The sequence below is a fragment of the Lates calcarifer genome, linkage group LG12 (genome assembly GCF_001640805.2).
Source record: "Lates calcarifer isolate ASB-BC8 linkage group LG12, TLL_Latcal_v3, whole genome shotgun sequence".
Classification (NCBI taxonomy): Eukaryota; Metazoa; Chordata; class Actinopteri; family Centropomidae; genus Lates; species Lates calcarifer.
The window spans coordinates 18850112-18861946 of NC_066844.1; the positions used below are offsets into that span (position 1 = coordinate 18850112).

The 11835-nt window shown below is 40.5% G+C and overlaps 2 protein-coding genes across 2 annotated transcripts; both read right to left on the minus strand.

The window, feature by feature from the left end:
• Positions 1-445: 445 nt before the first annotated feature.
• On the minus strand, positions 446-2081 carry LOC108884058 (RING finger protein 208). Its single transcript, XM_018677706.2, has 3 exons — positions 1920-2081; positions 1385-1770; positions 446-1252 (listed from the first exon to the last, which is right to left on the minus strand). The coding sequence occupies exons 2-3, from the start codon at positions 1711-1713 to the stop codon at positions 1162-1164; spliced, it is 420 nt and encodes a 139-aa protein (XP_018533222.1). The 5' UTR covers positions 1714-1770; positions 1920-2081; the 3' UTR covers positions 446-1161.
• Positions 2082-2307: 226 nt separating this feature from the next.
• Positions 2308-10803, minus strand: ube2j2 (ubiquitin-conjugating enzyme E2, J2 (UBC6 homolog, yeast)). The gene is made up of 7 exons (XM_018677705.2): positions 10550-10803; positions 8462-8592; positions 5417-5457; positions 5104-5206; positions 4883-5021; positions 4705-4785; positions 2308-4610 (listed from the first exon to the last, which is right to left on the minus strand). Exons 2-7 carry the CDS (start codon positions 8590-8592, stop codon positions 4320-4322), a joined length of 786 nt encoding a protein of 261 aa, XP_018533221.1. The 5' UTR covers positions 10550-10803; the 3' UTR covers positions 2308-4319.
• Between the last annotated feature and the right edge of the window lie 1032 nt (positions 10804-11835).

Consider the following 11835-nt stretch of genomic DNA (forward strand, 5'->3'; position numbering starts at 1 on the left):
TTTTAAATCTCATAATTGTAAAAATAAGAATAGTGTTTTAGTCTTAGTATTAAATTCAACACATTAATTTGATTTTAAATTGCACTCCGTGAGAATGATTTCTGTCTTTAAAAGCATGAAATAAATTGTACAGGTTGTCTGCAGGTCACTGTTGGTCCATATTATTGCACTATAATGAAAAACAGCAATGCATTAAAAATATATTCAGATTTTGCTGCAGCATCATCATCAGGGCTTAGTGAAGCAGTTTTGGACAAATTGTTTTAAGTTCTCTTAAAGTTTTCTTTTCCAAACTGCAGATAAACTGAACTGATTCAAACGTCGAAGTGAAACTTTCTGCAGAGCCGCAGGAGCAGACGGACTGAAGTGAATCCAAACTGGGTTGTGTGTAATTTTTTTTCTACTCAGGTTAAGGCAAATAAACACTGAACAGTAATCAACGAAATACTTCTGAACAGCTTTTATTAAAACGTTGCTCATATTTGGTTTTGAAAACATTATTCTTCATGGTACAATCACTATCATTTTGTTCACAACAAAACTATGTGTCAATATTTATGATTTTATCTCTATTATATAAATATAAATAAGTCTGTCTTTGAGGATATGAATCATTCATGTGAATGATAAATAAGAAGTATTCAAATCAAAATCAAACTTTCTTACAGATGTACCAAAGCACGTGTGACAACAGTTAACAAAATACTATACACATATAAATACTTTAATTAATAATTTACAGTATATCATGTTATATTTTACAATTCACAGCCTCCCGTATGAATGTCATTCTTCTAATCAGAACGAGCTATTCACACAGAAAAGTAGGAAATTGATTACTGATTGATTCTGATCGTTCACAGTTACTCTTATTGTGATTTTTTTTTTTTAAAGAAAAAAAGGTGTGCGGTGTTTTACATCAAATTCACAGAAGGTATTTCGACTTACAAGCAGCGCAGTTCCTTTTTTAAGAACTTTAAAAACTTCACGTGAAGCAGTCCGGGCCCTCGGGTCCTCACAGAGCCACCTCAGACCTCTGCTCCGTTAAAAGCGGCCTCCGGGGTCGTGAAAACCGCGCCGAGCCCGCTGCCACATTCATCATGTCCGTCAAGTTAAACGCGAGGAGAAAGGGAGATGACATTTCCTCCGCTGTCCTCGGTGTCAGCAGCCGTCCATCTCTTGTCCTTGCTGCAGCACGCAGTTGAAGATTTTCTTGAGTGCGGACATAAAGCCAGACTGTCTCGAGTTCGACCTACAGATTTTAAAAAAAGAACAAGAGATTTGTTTAGATATTATATGTTGAAATTACACTGCTGCAGCCCTTTAAAGAAGTCCGACCAATCAGGGCAAAAACCGAACTGAAACGCAGGAGGCCTGTACTCACAGCTGTGTCTTGATGAGCTGGGCGTCTGTGTCGTTCATTCCCTCCTCTTCCTCCTCCCTATTCCGCTGCTGCCTCTTCTCCTCCGCGATCTGGTCCCAGATCTCCGTGTTGACCCACAGGGCCCCCGGCAGGGTCAGACTGGCCCGGGTGCAGGTGATCCAGCGGCACAGGGGGCAGGAGACGGTGCGGACCACTCCTTCCAGCTTGGACAGCTTCTCCAGGCACGAGGCGCAGAAGGTGTGCTTGCAGTGGAGGAGCCGCGGGATCCGGTCGCTGCGGGAATACTCGTGGCAGCACACGATGCACTCGAGCTCCTCGTTGATGAACATGGTGGAGTCGGCGTGGATGTGGATCAGTATATTCCTTAGACGAAGCCGAGGGACGATCTGCAGCAACAACATGAGAAAACCATGTTAACAGAGGACAGTAGTCTCTTCATTTTTCAACACGGGAAAAATGAAGAGACATTCGCTGATGATAAGTAATCAAAAGTAACATTACTCTAATATAAATGCGTCTACCAGGCAACACTTACTGTGCAGGATAGACAGAGTCCCCTGTTCTTACTGCAGGTGATGATTCTGCTGTGTTGATTGAGGTTTGCTGTGACAGGTTTACCTGGCTCAGGTGCTCTTAAAGCACTCCACTCCCACCTCCCCACGAACGTCGTGACCGGTCTTGTCACGTGTTGTTTTCCGGCACTTCCAAAGAAACGCCTTAGGTAAAAAAAAAAATCATTCCATGGAACTGCTTCGACACTCGTCTCAGCTTCCAAAAAACACGTTATGTTATATAAGCTGCAAATGACAGTCTTTATACGGGCCAACTCGTTTGGATTTAAATTACATTATTATTTTCTGAGGAGTGAAACTTTGACCTCGTTATACAAATGTTTGATTTGTCAAAGAAGCAGTTCAGAGGACGGGTTTCTAAAAGACCCCGCCAAGCAGGGTAATTTATTTGCATTTACTATGAAAACATACAATGTCACACAAGATTAACTGAAGCATGGAAATTTGGGCATTTGCTGTATAATCACACAAACGCACTCCCATCATCATCAGTTCCTCTCTCTCTGTTTTTTAAAAAAACTTTTTCTTTTTTTTTTAAAGATGGTGCCAGAAAAGAAGAGCAATAGAAAGGTGAATCTTCTGCTTTCGGTTTTTTTCTGTTGAAACATTGGATACACAGTAGAACCATCTTTACTAAATGCAATGCACAACAGTAAATTATCAGCAATTATTTGAGCCCGAACCATGGCCTGCCTGTCTGTGTGTGTGTGTGTGTGTGTGTGTTTGCCCTGCTTAGCAAACACTATACGTTTTTCCTCAGAGCCATGACAGACAAGCCAAGGCTGTCTATAAATAAAGAGAACAAAAAACACAAAGAAAAATATTATTTGGAAAAAGAAAAATATACAGAAACAAAACGTTGGTTCTCTTCATGTGTCTCCTTATTTGGACCTATATAGAGTGCTGCTATACTGGTCAGCTAAGCCAATTTTGGATTTTTTTTTTTTTTTTTTTTTTTTTTTTTTTAAAAAGGGGGGCACTGGTCTCTATTTCTGCGCAGACATTGGGTTCATTGCTTGGCTCATGGGTTGACTGGAGAGACCATCTGGACTCACATCAGTCTTCAGCCCTGTATCAGCAGCTCTTTTGCAGACTGAAAGTTTGTGATGTATCTTGATAATACCCTGTTGTATCAAGTCTACTTTCTTTGCTCCATGCATCAGCAGAAATGTACCATCACATACCGATGACATCAAAAGGCCCTATTTGGATCACGCTGCTGTACACTAATCTTCCTGCACATGTAGTTTAACCGTGTTGTTGTTTTTTGCTTTTTGTCACCAATCTGTCTCGATTTCCCCTCCAGGTAGCTCAACGTAGAACATGAGGCCTTTCCTATGATGACATGTTGTTGGCTCATATAGTGTTCAGGAATGTGGTTAAAATTCAGATGCTATCACCCGTGTCTGTGCTGTTTTGATTGAGCGCTCTTTGTTTTTTTTTGTAATCTGGAAAGCTACACATTCAGGAAAAATAACTTCCTTAAATTTCCTCCATGACCCAGATGTACTCTAAATACCAAAACACCTCTTGCAGAATAACCAAATGGCACTGGTGACAAAGTGAAACTGAAGGTAACTGCCTCTCAACTTCTCTGCAGGGTGATGACAACTGCTGCCTTGAAGCTATTTTATGGAAATGCTACTTGAGTGTAACCAACTCCAGGATTAAAGACTTCAACTGAAGACACCTCTGTGGAACTCCTTTTTTCTTGACTATGAATGTATTTAGCATTGGAACAGCATCGAGTCCCGCCCTGAGCTGTATGAATGACTGGAACAGACTGCAGAGGGAAACACTGAGGGGCTTGCTTTAAGAATTATCTGCTTAATTATAAGTTGATAGTGCAGGAGAACAATGGCGGATTTTATTCCACCTCAGTGAAGCCTATTTCTGTTGTGGTGACCAGCCTGCTGGCACGGTGCCACCAACTATGACCTGTGTGTGCCTCTGTCCTCAGCTCTATGCTCTTCCACAACCCATGAGCCAAGTTTGTTCCTACTGCTGACATAAACCACTGAAGCACAGAGTGGATCACAACCGTTTTAATGAGCCCCTCCAAACCCCCCCCGGTCCAACTGCCACTCCCATCCACTCCCCAACCTCCTCCTCTCCCTCTTTCCCCTCCTCCTCTGCTCAATCCTTCCTAGGTGGGTCGGCTTTGAGATTCCGTCTTCCAAAGTCCATGGTGGTGGTGGTTGTGGGTGGTGGTGGTCGTGGAGGGGGTTTAACCCAGGACTGAAACATCCCTCCCCCCACATAGTGTGTTTGTAGAATGTGGAGTCCACTAGCTGGCTCGCCTGCAAAGGGGATGGGGGGTGGTGGTGGGGGAGGGAGCATCGCCCTACGGCGGCCAGCTCCTCTCACTCCTGAGCTATGCTCCTCAGCACGTACTTGACTGTGTAGGCGAATGCCGCGAAGCCTACAATCACAAACAGGTTGGCTAAGGCCCCGCCTAGAAGTCCATGGTTGCGGTTGGCCTGCTGCAGGCCCGGGGCTGGGTTTGCGCCCCCGAGCGGGACGGGACCTCCGTTGAGGGCAGGGAGGCCGTAGTGGGCGTGTTGAGGGTCGCCATCGGGCACCACGTCGGGTAAGGGGAGGGGCTGAGTGCGGGCGCTTAACTCCTCCTGGGCCTTCTGTTTCTGTTTCATCTCCTGGTAGAGGGAGGGAAAGAGATGGGAGAAGATTAGGTCAAGGAAAAAAAAAGGAGAGAAGATGATTCTAAGTTGGAGATCAACTCATACTTACATCGACTACATCAGGAAAAAGTTCACAGAACACTTTGTCCTTGAGGTTGAAAGCCAGGCTTTGGGCTGACAGCTGTCTTTTCTGGGGAAAAAAAGAATAAAAAGCATATCAAATATCTGAGACGCCGCAGGTCGTTCACGTCCCTGCTCGGCGCCTGTGATCATTTGTTTGACCTCACCGTGTAGTCAGAGGTCTCGATGCTCCCGAGGGTGGGGCCTTTCTCGACCATGAAGCTGAGCAGACCTGTGAGGATCGTGGAGACGGACCACGCGGGGTTCCACGTGTCTGGATGGAAGTCTGTGATGGACAAACATAACCTGTGGATAAAGCAGGCAAAGTTACAAACAAATAAAAATGTAAAAAATCATTCTATTCATGAATAAGAAACTACATTCTTACCTTGTATTACACTTAAATCTCCCGTTTGGTGTTATCATATAGATACTTGGTGGTTTGAAAGGGAATTCCCGAGGAAATATGAGTTTTCCATGATAATATCCTCCTAAAAAAAAAAGAGAGAGAGAGAGAGAAGATATGACATCACAGATTAAAATACCAGACACTGAGTCAGACAGAGCCTTCTCAGGTTCAATCTCTCCAACATGACATGTCATAAACCACAGGAATCAGCAGGTATCAATTTGACAAAATGTGTCCATTCGCTGTAGCTGCCTGGGGACCACATGCTGGTGAACTGTCAGTACGTTCTTACCTTCGTATGGAGTTTTCTCAGGACCTCTGACTACATAGTGCCTGGAATAGACAGAGAAGGTTGTGGTTAGCTAGAAAATAAAAAAAACATAATAGAGTGACAGTGAGTTGGCTAAATCTCCATCCTTGCCTTTAATACGTTTTTCTTATTTCTTTTCTTGTGTGTTAAACAACTACTTTGATGCATGTCCTGCTGATGTAGTGGCTAAGATGTATATCAGTTTGGGCTGTGACAGTATTATTTTAGTACCAGGTCACAAATTATCATAGATAATGCTTTGTTTGACCACACACTATACACCATACATATAAATATTCAATGTATTATAGAGGAATAGGCGTAATTATTGATCGTTAAGAATTTTGTTGATCATGTGGAATTTAATGTATACGCTCGTATGAGCGAGCAGAGTGTGGTTCCCCAGGCTGGTGAAGTCAGCATGTCAATACCTGTGCATTCCTCACTGTCACTAGGCTGCGTTTGCCTCTCAACAAAAAAATCTGTACACTGGATGTTACTTACCTCTTGGCTGGGTGCCTTTAGGATTTGTACAGGGTACGTTTTGGGAAAATTAAACAGCCTATTATATAAATTTTGAAATAACATGTTTTAACATTTGATATGACTGATAACTTTTTTGTATTGTGTCTAAAATACACTCAGTGGTGTTCATGATGAGCGTTGTTTTGTTAATTTGTTCGGTTTGACTCTGAGCCTTGGGCTCTCTGCCCCAAGTCTTGGAACAGAAACAGAGGGAGGAGCATATATATATATATGCAAATCACATTTGGGAGACACTCAAGGTGTGACACGATTTCAGGACAGTTGTAAACTGTATGGTAGCTGACTCCATTGTTAATTGTCTCAGTTCTTAACTTATCTTAACAACTTTGCTTTGTCTCCAAGTTTTGCTGCCATCTCGGCCTCAGTCCTCCCTTGAACAAGGGATTTACGACCTCACTGGTTAAATAAAAGTTAAATAAAAATTAAATAAAATGATATATGCAACACTTTCCCTTTGGCGGGTTGGGTCAGTCTCAGTCAGTTTAGCTTAGTAGTTAGTAAAGGTTGTCTATAACTGTATTAAAATCGCTGCATTACTCTAACTCTGTTTGGGTTTTTTTTCCCTCAAGCACATTAGTGCCCAGGCTGTGCTTCTCTCTCTCTCTCTCTCTCTCTCTCTCTCTTTCTTCTACTGTCGCTTACTGCAGGTGTCTGCCTCCAGAGCTGTAGAGTCTCTTGCTGCTCCCATGATCCAACTCAACCAATGATGTTACAACATTTAAAAATTTGTGTTAGTGGTAGTGTTACTGTTCTGTCATTATTACTCCTATAGCTGCTATTATTATTATTATTATTATCATTATTATTACTACATTTTGACATAGACTGTATATTTGCAATGTTGTCTTTCTCTTACACCATCTCCCCCACCCCACCCCCCACCTCTCTCTGTCTAAACCCAACCGGTCGAGGCAGATGGCCGCCCACCCAGAGTCCAGTTCTGTTCAGTTCTGGATCTGTTGGGTCTCTCTTTGTAAATCTTATAAGGAAGAGTACAGTATAGACCTGCTCAGTATGTACAGTGCCTCGAGATAACTGAAATTGACTTGACTATTTCTCAGATCTGATAAGGCTGTGATAAGAGTGTATTCATTTCAAAACTCCTGGACATCATATCACCCTTATCAAATTATTGTTGAAAGGGAAGTGAGACATAGAGTAAGGGGTGGAAATAAAACACCTAAGGTGTTACATTTATCTAAATTTCAAAAACAGATAATTTGTCATGTCTCAGGTATGCTGTCATCTGTTACAAATATACCCTGAACACAAAGGGTGTGTTAAAGTAAACATTTGCACTGTTGGTTAATAATTTATGAAGGTTTAAGTATAATTTAAGGTTAAAGATTTAAGTTTTTGATTTTTAACAAATTTGCAAACATTGCTAAAAACACGTTTTCAATTTGGCATCATGGGTTTGTGAGTGAAGACTGGTAGGAAAAAATGGCAATTTTATCCATCTAAAATTAAATGTACAAGTGTGCAAAAACTGAATGGGTCTGAATACTTTCTGAAACAACTGTTTCAACAACCAGGAACCAGGAAGTGCTGACTTTCATGTTTAATACGTGTTGCAAGAGGTTACTCACATTCTTGATAAATAATCCACACAGGATATCAAAGGATTTTCCCTAGAAGATGAAATCCAATAATACAACAGCCAGTTCAAATATGGCTGTTTAAAAGCTAAACATTTAACTTTAACATATAACTGGTCTTTTATTATCAAACCATTACTGCTTATCTAGCTCTAGTTAGATTTTACAACACAACAACAAATCGGTGGTTTGGGTAGTAATGTACAAACATGCGGTTAAGATCACTCATTATTTATATGTGATCTTTTCTGGTCATCACTTTTTAATATCCATTTTTGTGATTTGTGTCTACATTCCAGTACAATGGAGGTAAATGAAAATGTATTTGTGGCATATTTGTGGTGCTCACAGCAATTAATCTTTCCAGGAAAAAGATGCTCCCATTATTCTGGGTGTTCCACAGAACACATGGTCAACAGGCTTCATGTGAATTACATTCTGCTTTCTGTCTGTATTCACAAACAGACAGCATCTTGTGTCAACACCAAATCTGGAAAGACTTGTTACAGTTGATTTTATTGAGGGATTGTTAGACTGTTGGCACTGCTAACAGGCATCTTGAAACCTGGGTATATAAAAATTTTACTATGTGCTAAATGCCACTTAGGTAATTTGTGTAAAGTAGCATTTTCTATCTTTAATCTTATGACCCCTCAGGTTTATCAAGTTTTTTTTTTTTTTTGTTAACCGTTATTTCTATGTTAGTTTTTTGTTTTTAGTTTTTTGGGGATTCAATACATAGATATATCCAAAAATGTTTCTGGGTCCTCATGACTTATGGACAAAGTGTCAGAGCTGATAGGCATTTAAAAAAAAAAAAAAAAACCAAAAAAACAGCCCAAAGTCCAAAGGTTCTTAGGCCTTGGCAGGATGAACACCTTACCATTCTAGGATGTTGGAGGGGAGAGGTTCTGCACAGATGTAAGGCACAGGGTCTTTCTTTATCCTGAGGTAATCCTGCTTAAGTCGCTGAGTGGCTGTGGTTGGAGCTCTCTTATTCCCGTTGTTGTTCATCTGAGGATTTAGAAGACATGCAAAAAGGAGATACTGAAGTTTATCTTGTGTTGATATTTGTTAGCGTGGCACCACTATCAGGTTGTATTCCACTGTGATGCTAGACCAAAATGTATCCTTCCTTTACTGCAGACGTTTCAACTCTGAAACTGCTCTGATTTCTGGCAATTCAGTCTTTTAACAGTTTATGGCTGTTGTGCATTTGACTGATGGCATAGTGTTCAACTTTTTTTTAATTTTTATTTTTGGTAGAGATGATCTCCAGCCATAATTGTTTACAACATATTCCAATAGCATGTTATTGGCTAGTGGAAAGCTTAAATTGTGAAGCACCAACTGAAGTGCTACGTTTGCAAAACATTTCGGCAGCTGTAAGTGGAGCTGAGAAAACTTTGTTTGTGAACGATACTGTTGCTTGGTTATTGATTGATTATTGATTAACTGGGTGCTTGTAAGAGACTCAAGTCTAAAAAAGAAAAAACCTGAAGATGATAATTGGGGTTACTTTACCACAGCACCGCTGTAATGCAGTAACTGTCTCAGACCTAGTTCCCAATTAAAACTGCTGACAGCGAGTTGTGTAGATTATCTAGATCACCTTGATATTGCACCTAGATAACATATATAGTGTTGTCAGAAGACTAGTCCCTACCAGAGACATGACTACATTTAATGTTAGAGGTAAGCCTGCATCTAATGAATGATCTATAGACTACTTTTCAATTGATCAATGAATTGTTTAGTCTGTAAAATGCCAATAACAGTCTGCCCCACAGTCAAAAGTCCAAAGCACACATTAATTTAGAATGATAAAAAACAGCCAAACAACAATAAAGAAGTCTCACATTCAAGATTTTCACAAATCAAACGAATTCATGTTATCAATTAAACTTATTGCTAAATTTTTAGCAAGCTGTGAGTCAGGTAGTAATTTCTCTAAGTTTTATGAGCTCATTGTTGTTGAGAAATCAAGAATAACAATAGATATAGATGCAATTCTTAAAAAGCTAAGCTAAAGATTATTTAAAATGTAAGGATATTTAATATCTCATGATTCTGCATTGTTACTACTGCTTGTTCTTTCTTTCTTTCTGATTCAGCATTATTTTTGATCTTATATTTTATTCTTTTAAAATCCCATTTAAACGTGTCCATTCAATATCCCCTAATGTTTCTTCGTAAGTCTTATGGAATCAAATAAACAAACTTGCTATGTCTAACCACGTAGTTATAGAACTGTATTTCAATTTAAAAGATAGTGGAGTTAAAGTGCTAAGTCTTGAAATTCAAATACGTGAAGAATTGATGTTTTGAGACTGTATTTTGCCACATATACAGACTACACGGCGTGGATTTAAATGTACCTTTAACGGTCTCTTCACCCCAGCTCAATGAACTCAAGATAACTTCACTGTGAGCCAACTTGACCTGCTGTCATGAGGCTAACAGCTGACACATACCCGCTGCTGAGCTGAACTGTAACACAGTTGACGTGATTTCGGTATCACTTCCTCATAAATGACAGGTTGCTTAACGCAACTTGTGTTTTCCTGAGGCTAATCCGCTCTTTGGCAAGCTACGCTACAGTTAAACCTGTCTACCTGAGCAGATCGGTAAGTTAGATAGACACCAGACAGTCACTCGCCCACCGACTGTAAACAAACAGAGCAGAGCAGGTCCAAGCTACATAACGACATAATATATGGCTTCAGATTTTAATTCAACAATCACAGCGTATCAGTGCTGTCCGCTCAGGTAGGCTAACTGGACTCAGATGAAGCTCGCAGGTACACTGGTCACTGTTAGCCGCCACCGCCTAACGTTAGCTAACCTAGGCCACAGCTGTGTTTAGCTACCTGGCGTTAGCATCCACTGGGGTTAGCATCCACTAGCATGAACAGCAGAACCCCCGCGTCTCTGAAATTTACCAACTATAGGGCGTGTAGTATAGACATACCTCTCCAGAGACCCCAATGAAAATGGGTATTCGTGGCTGGACACGAAATAAGGCTGTTGTGTCTGTTGTCAAACCCCAAACCGATAAGACGATGACGCCGACGTAGCTTTAGCTATCGCCAGCAGCAGCAGGAGAAGTGACGCTTCCGGTTTTCTTCTTCACTTGTGTTAAAGCGGTTGAAAAAAGGCTTCTACAGCACACTACTGTCACGAACGAATCTGAAGTATTGTGTGATTGCAACCTCTCAAAAAGTCAAATAATATATACTCAAAATATCTAAATGAAAAAAATCTTTATAATCACAACACCCGTACTTGCATTTGTAAATCAAAACACGACGGACACACTACAAAGCCGTCTGTGTCTGGTCCAAGGATTTTCTGCAGCTTCTTTTCAACCAGTTTCAGTGACTTCTTAAAAGTGTTTATTGTTGTTACATAAAGTTTCTTGCTGATATCCAAAGTTTAAAAGAAAACATAAACTGGCATACACAAAAACATTCCATCAGACCTTTATTTTATTTCTGCAAAACAGTTAAAAATCATTTCCTCAGAAATTTGCAGTTAAGAAAATGGAATTATTCAGAACAATAAAAGGGGCACTTCATTGATTTTAGGTTACTCATCACAGAGAGTATGAATAAGCCAATGGAAACATTTGTGCAATGTTTTCACTCTTGTGGAAGCTTTCCTGTGCCTAAGAAAATATCTCAGGTGATGTAATTTGCCCTGCAGGGAGGATCTCACTGAATACAGTATTGTGTTACATATAAAATCCAGACAAATGTGGATGCTTGATCCATAATAGTTCTGAAGACTCCTCTTTTAAATACTGTATGTCTCTTGTGAGTCCTTCACCTTCATGGAAGTGCAATACTAAATTGTTGCAGTGCCCCTTTTGAAAACAACATGGTATGTCCACAGATCCTCTGACATGCTAGGACTGTTAATACATTGCCATTACAAAAACTGGTGTCAGGCCAACTGAACTAACACCTGTGCAAAAGAACTGTTTGAGCCATATAAGATTTTGACAGAACCAAGGCCAACCTGTTATCTTGACCTGCTTGACCAAATATATTTACAAAAGTTGAAAACAATTAACATAACTTTAGTGCCTGCAAGGTTTTGACCATTTGCTTACACCTGCAGCACTCATTCCGCATCATCAAATGTCTCTTTAAGGGCATGTACAGCCTCCCTTTTGATTCCAAGGTCACTGAAGAAGATGAAGTGGTGGTCAGCGATGGCCACTATGGCTTCTTGCAGCGGCTGAACTGCAAGCTC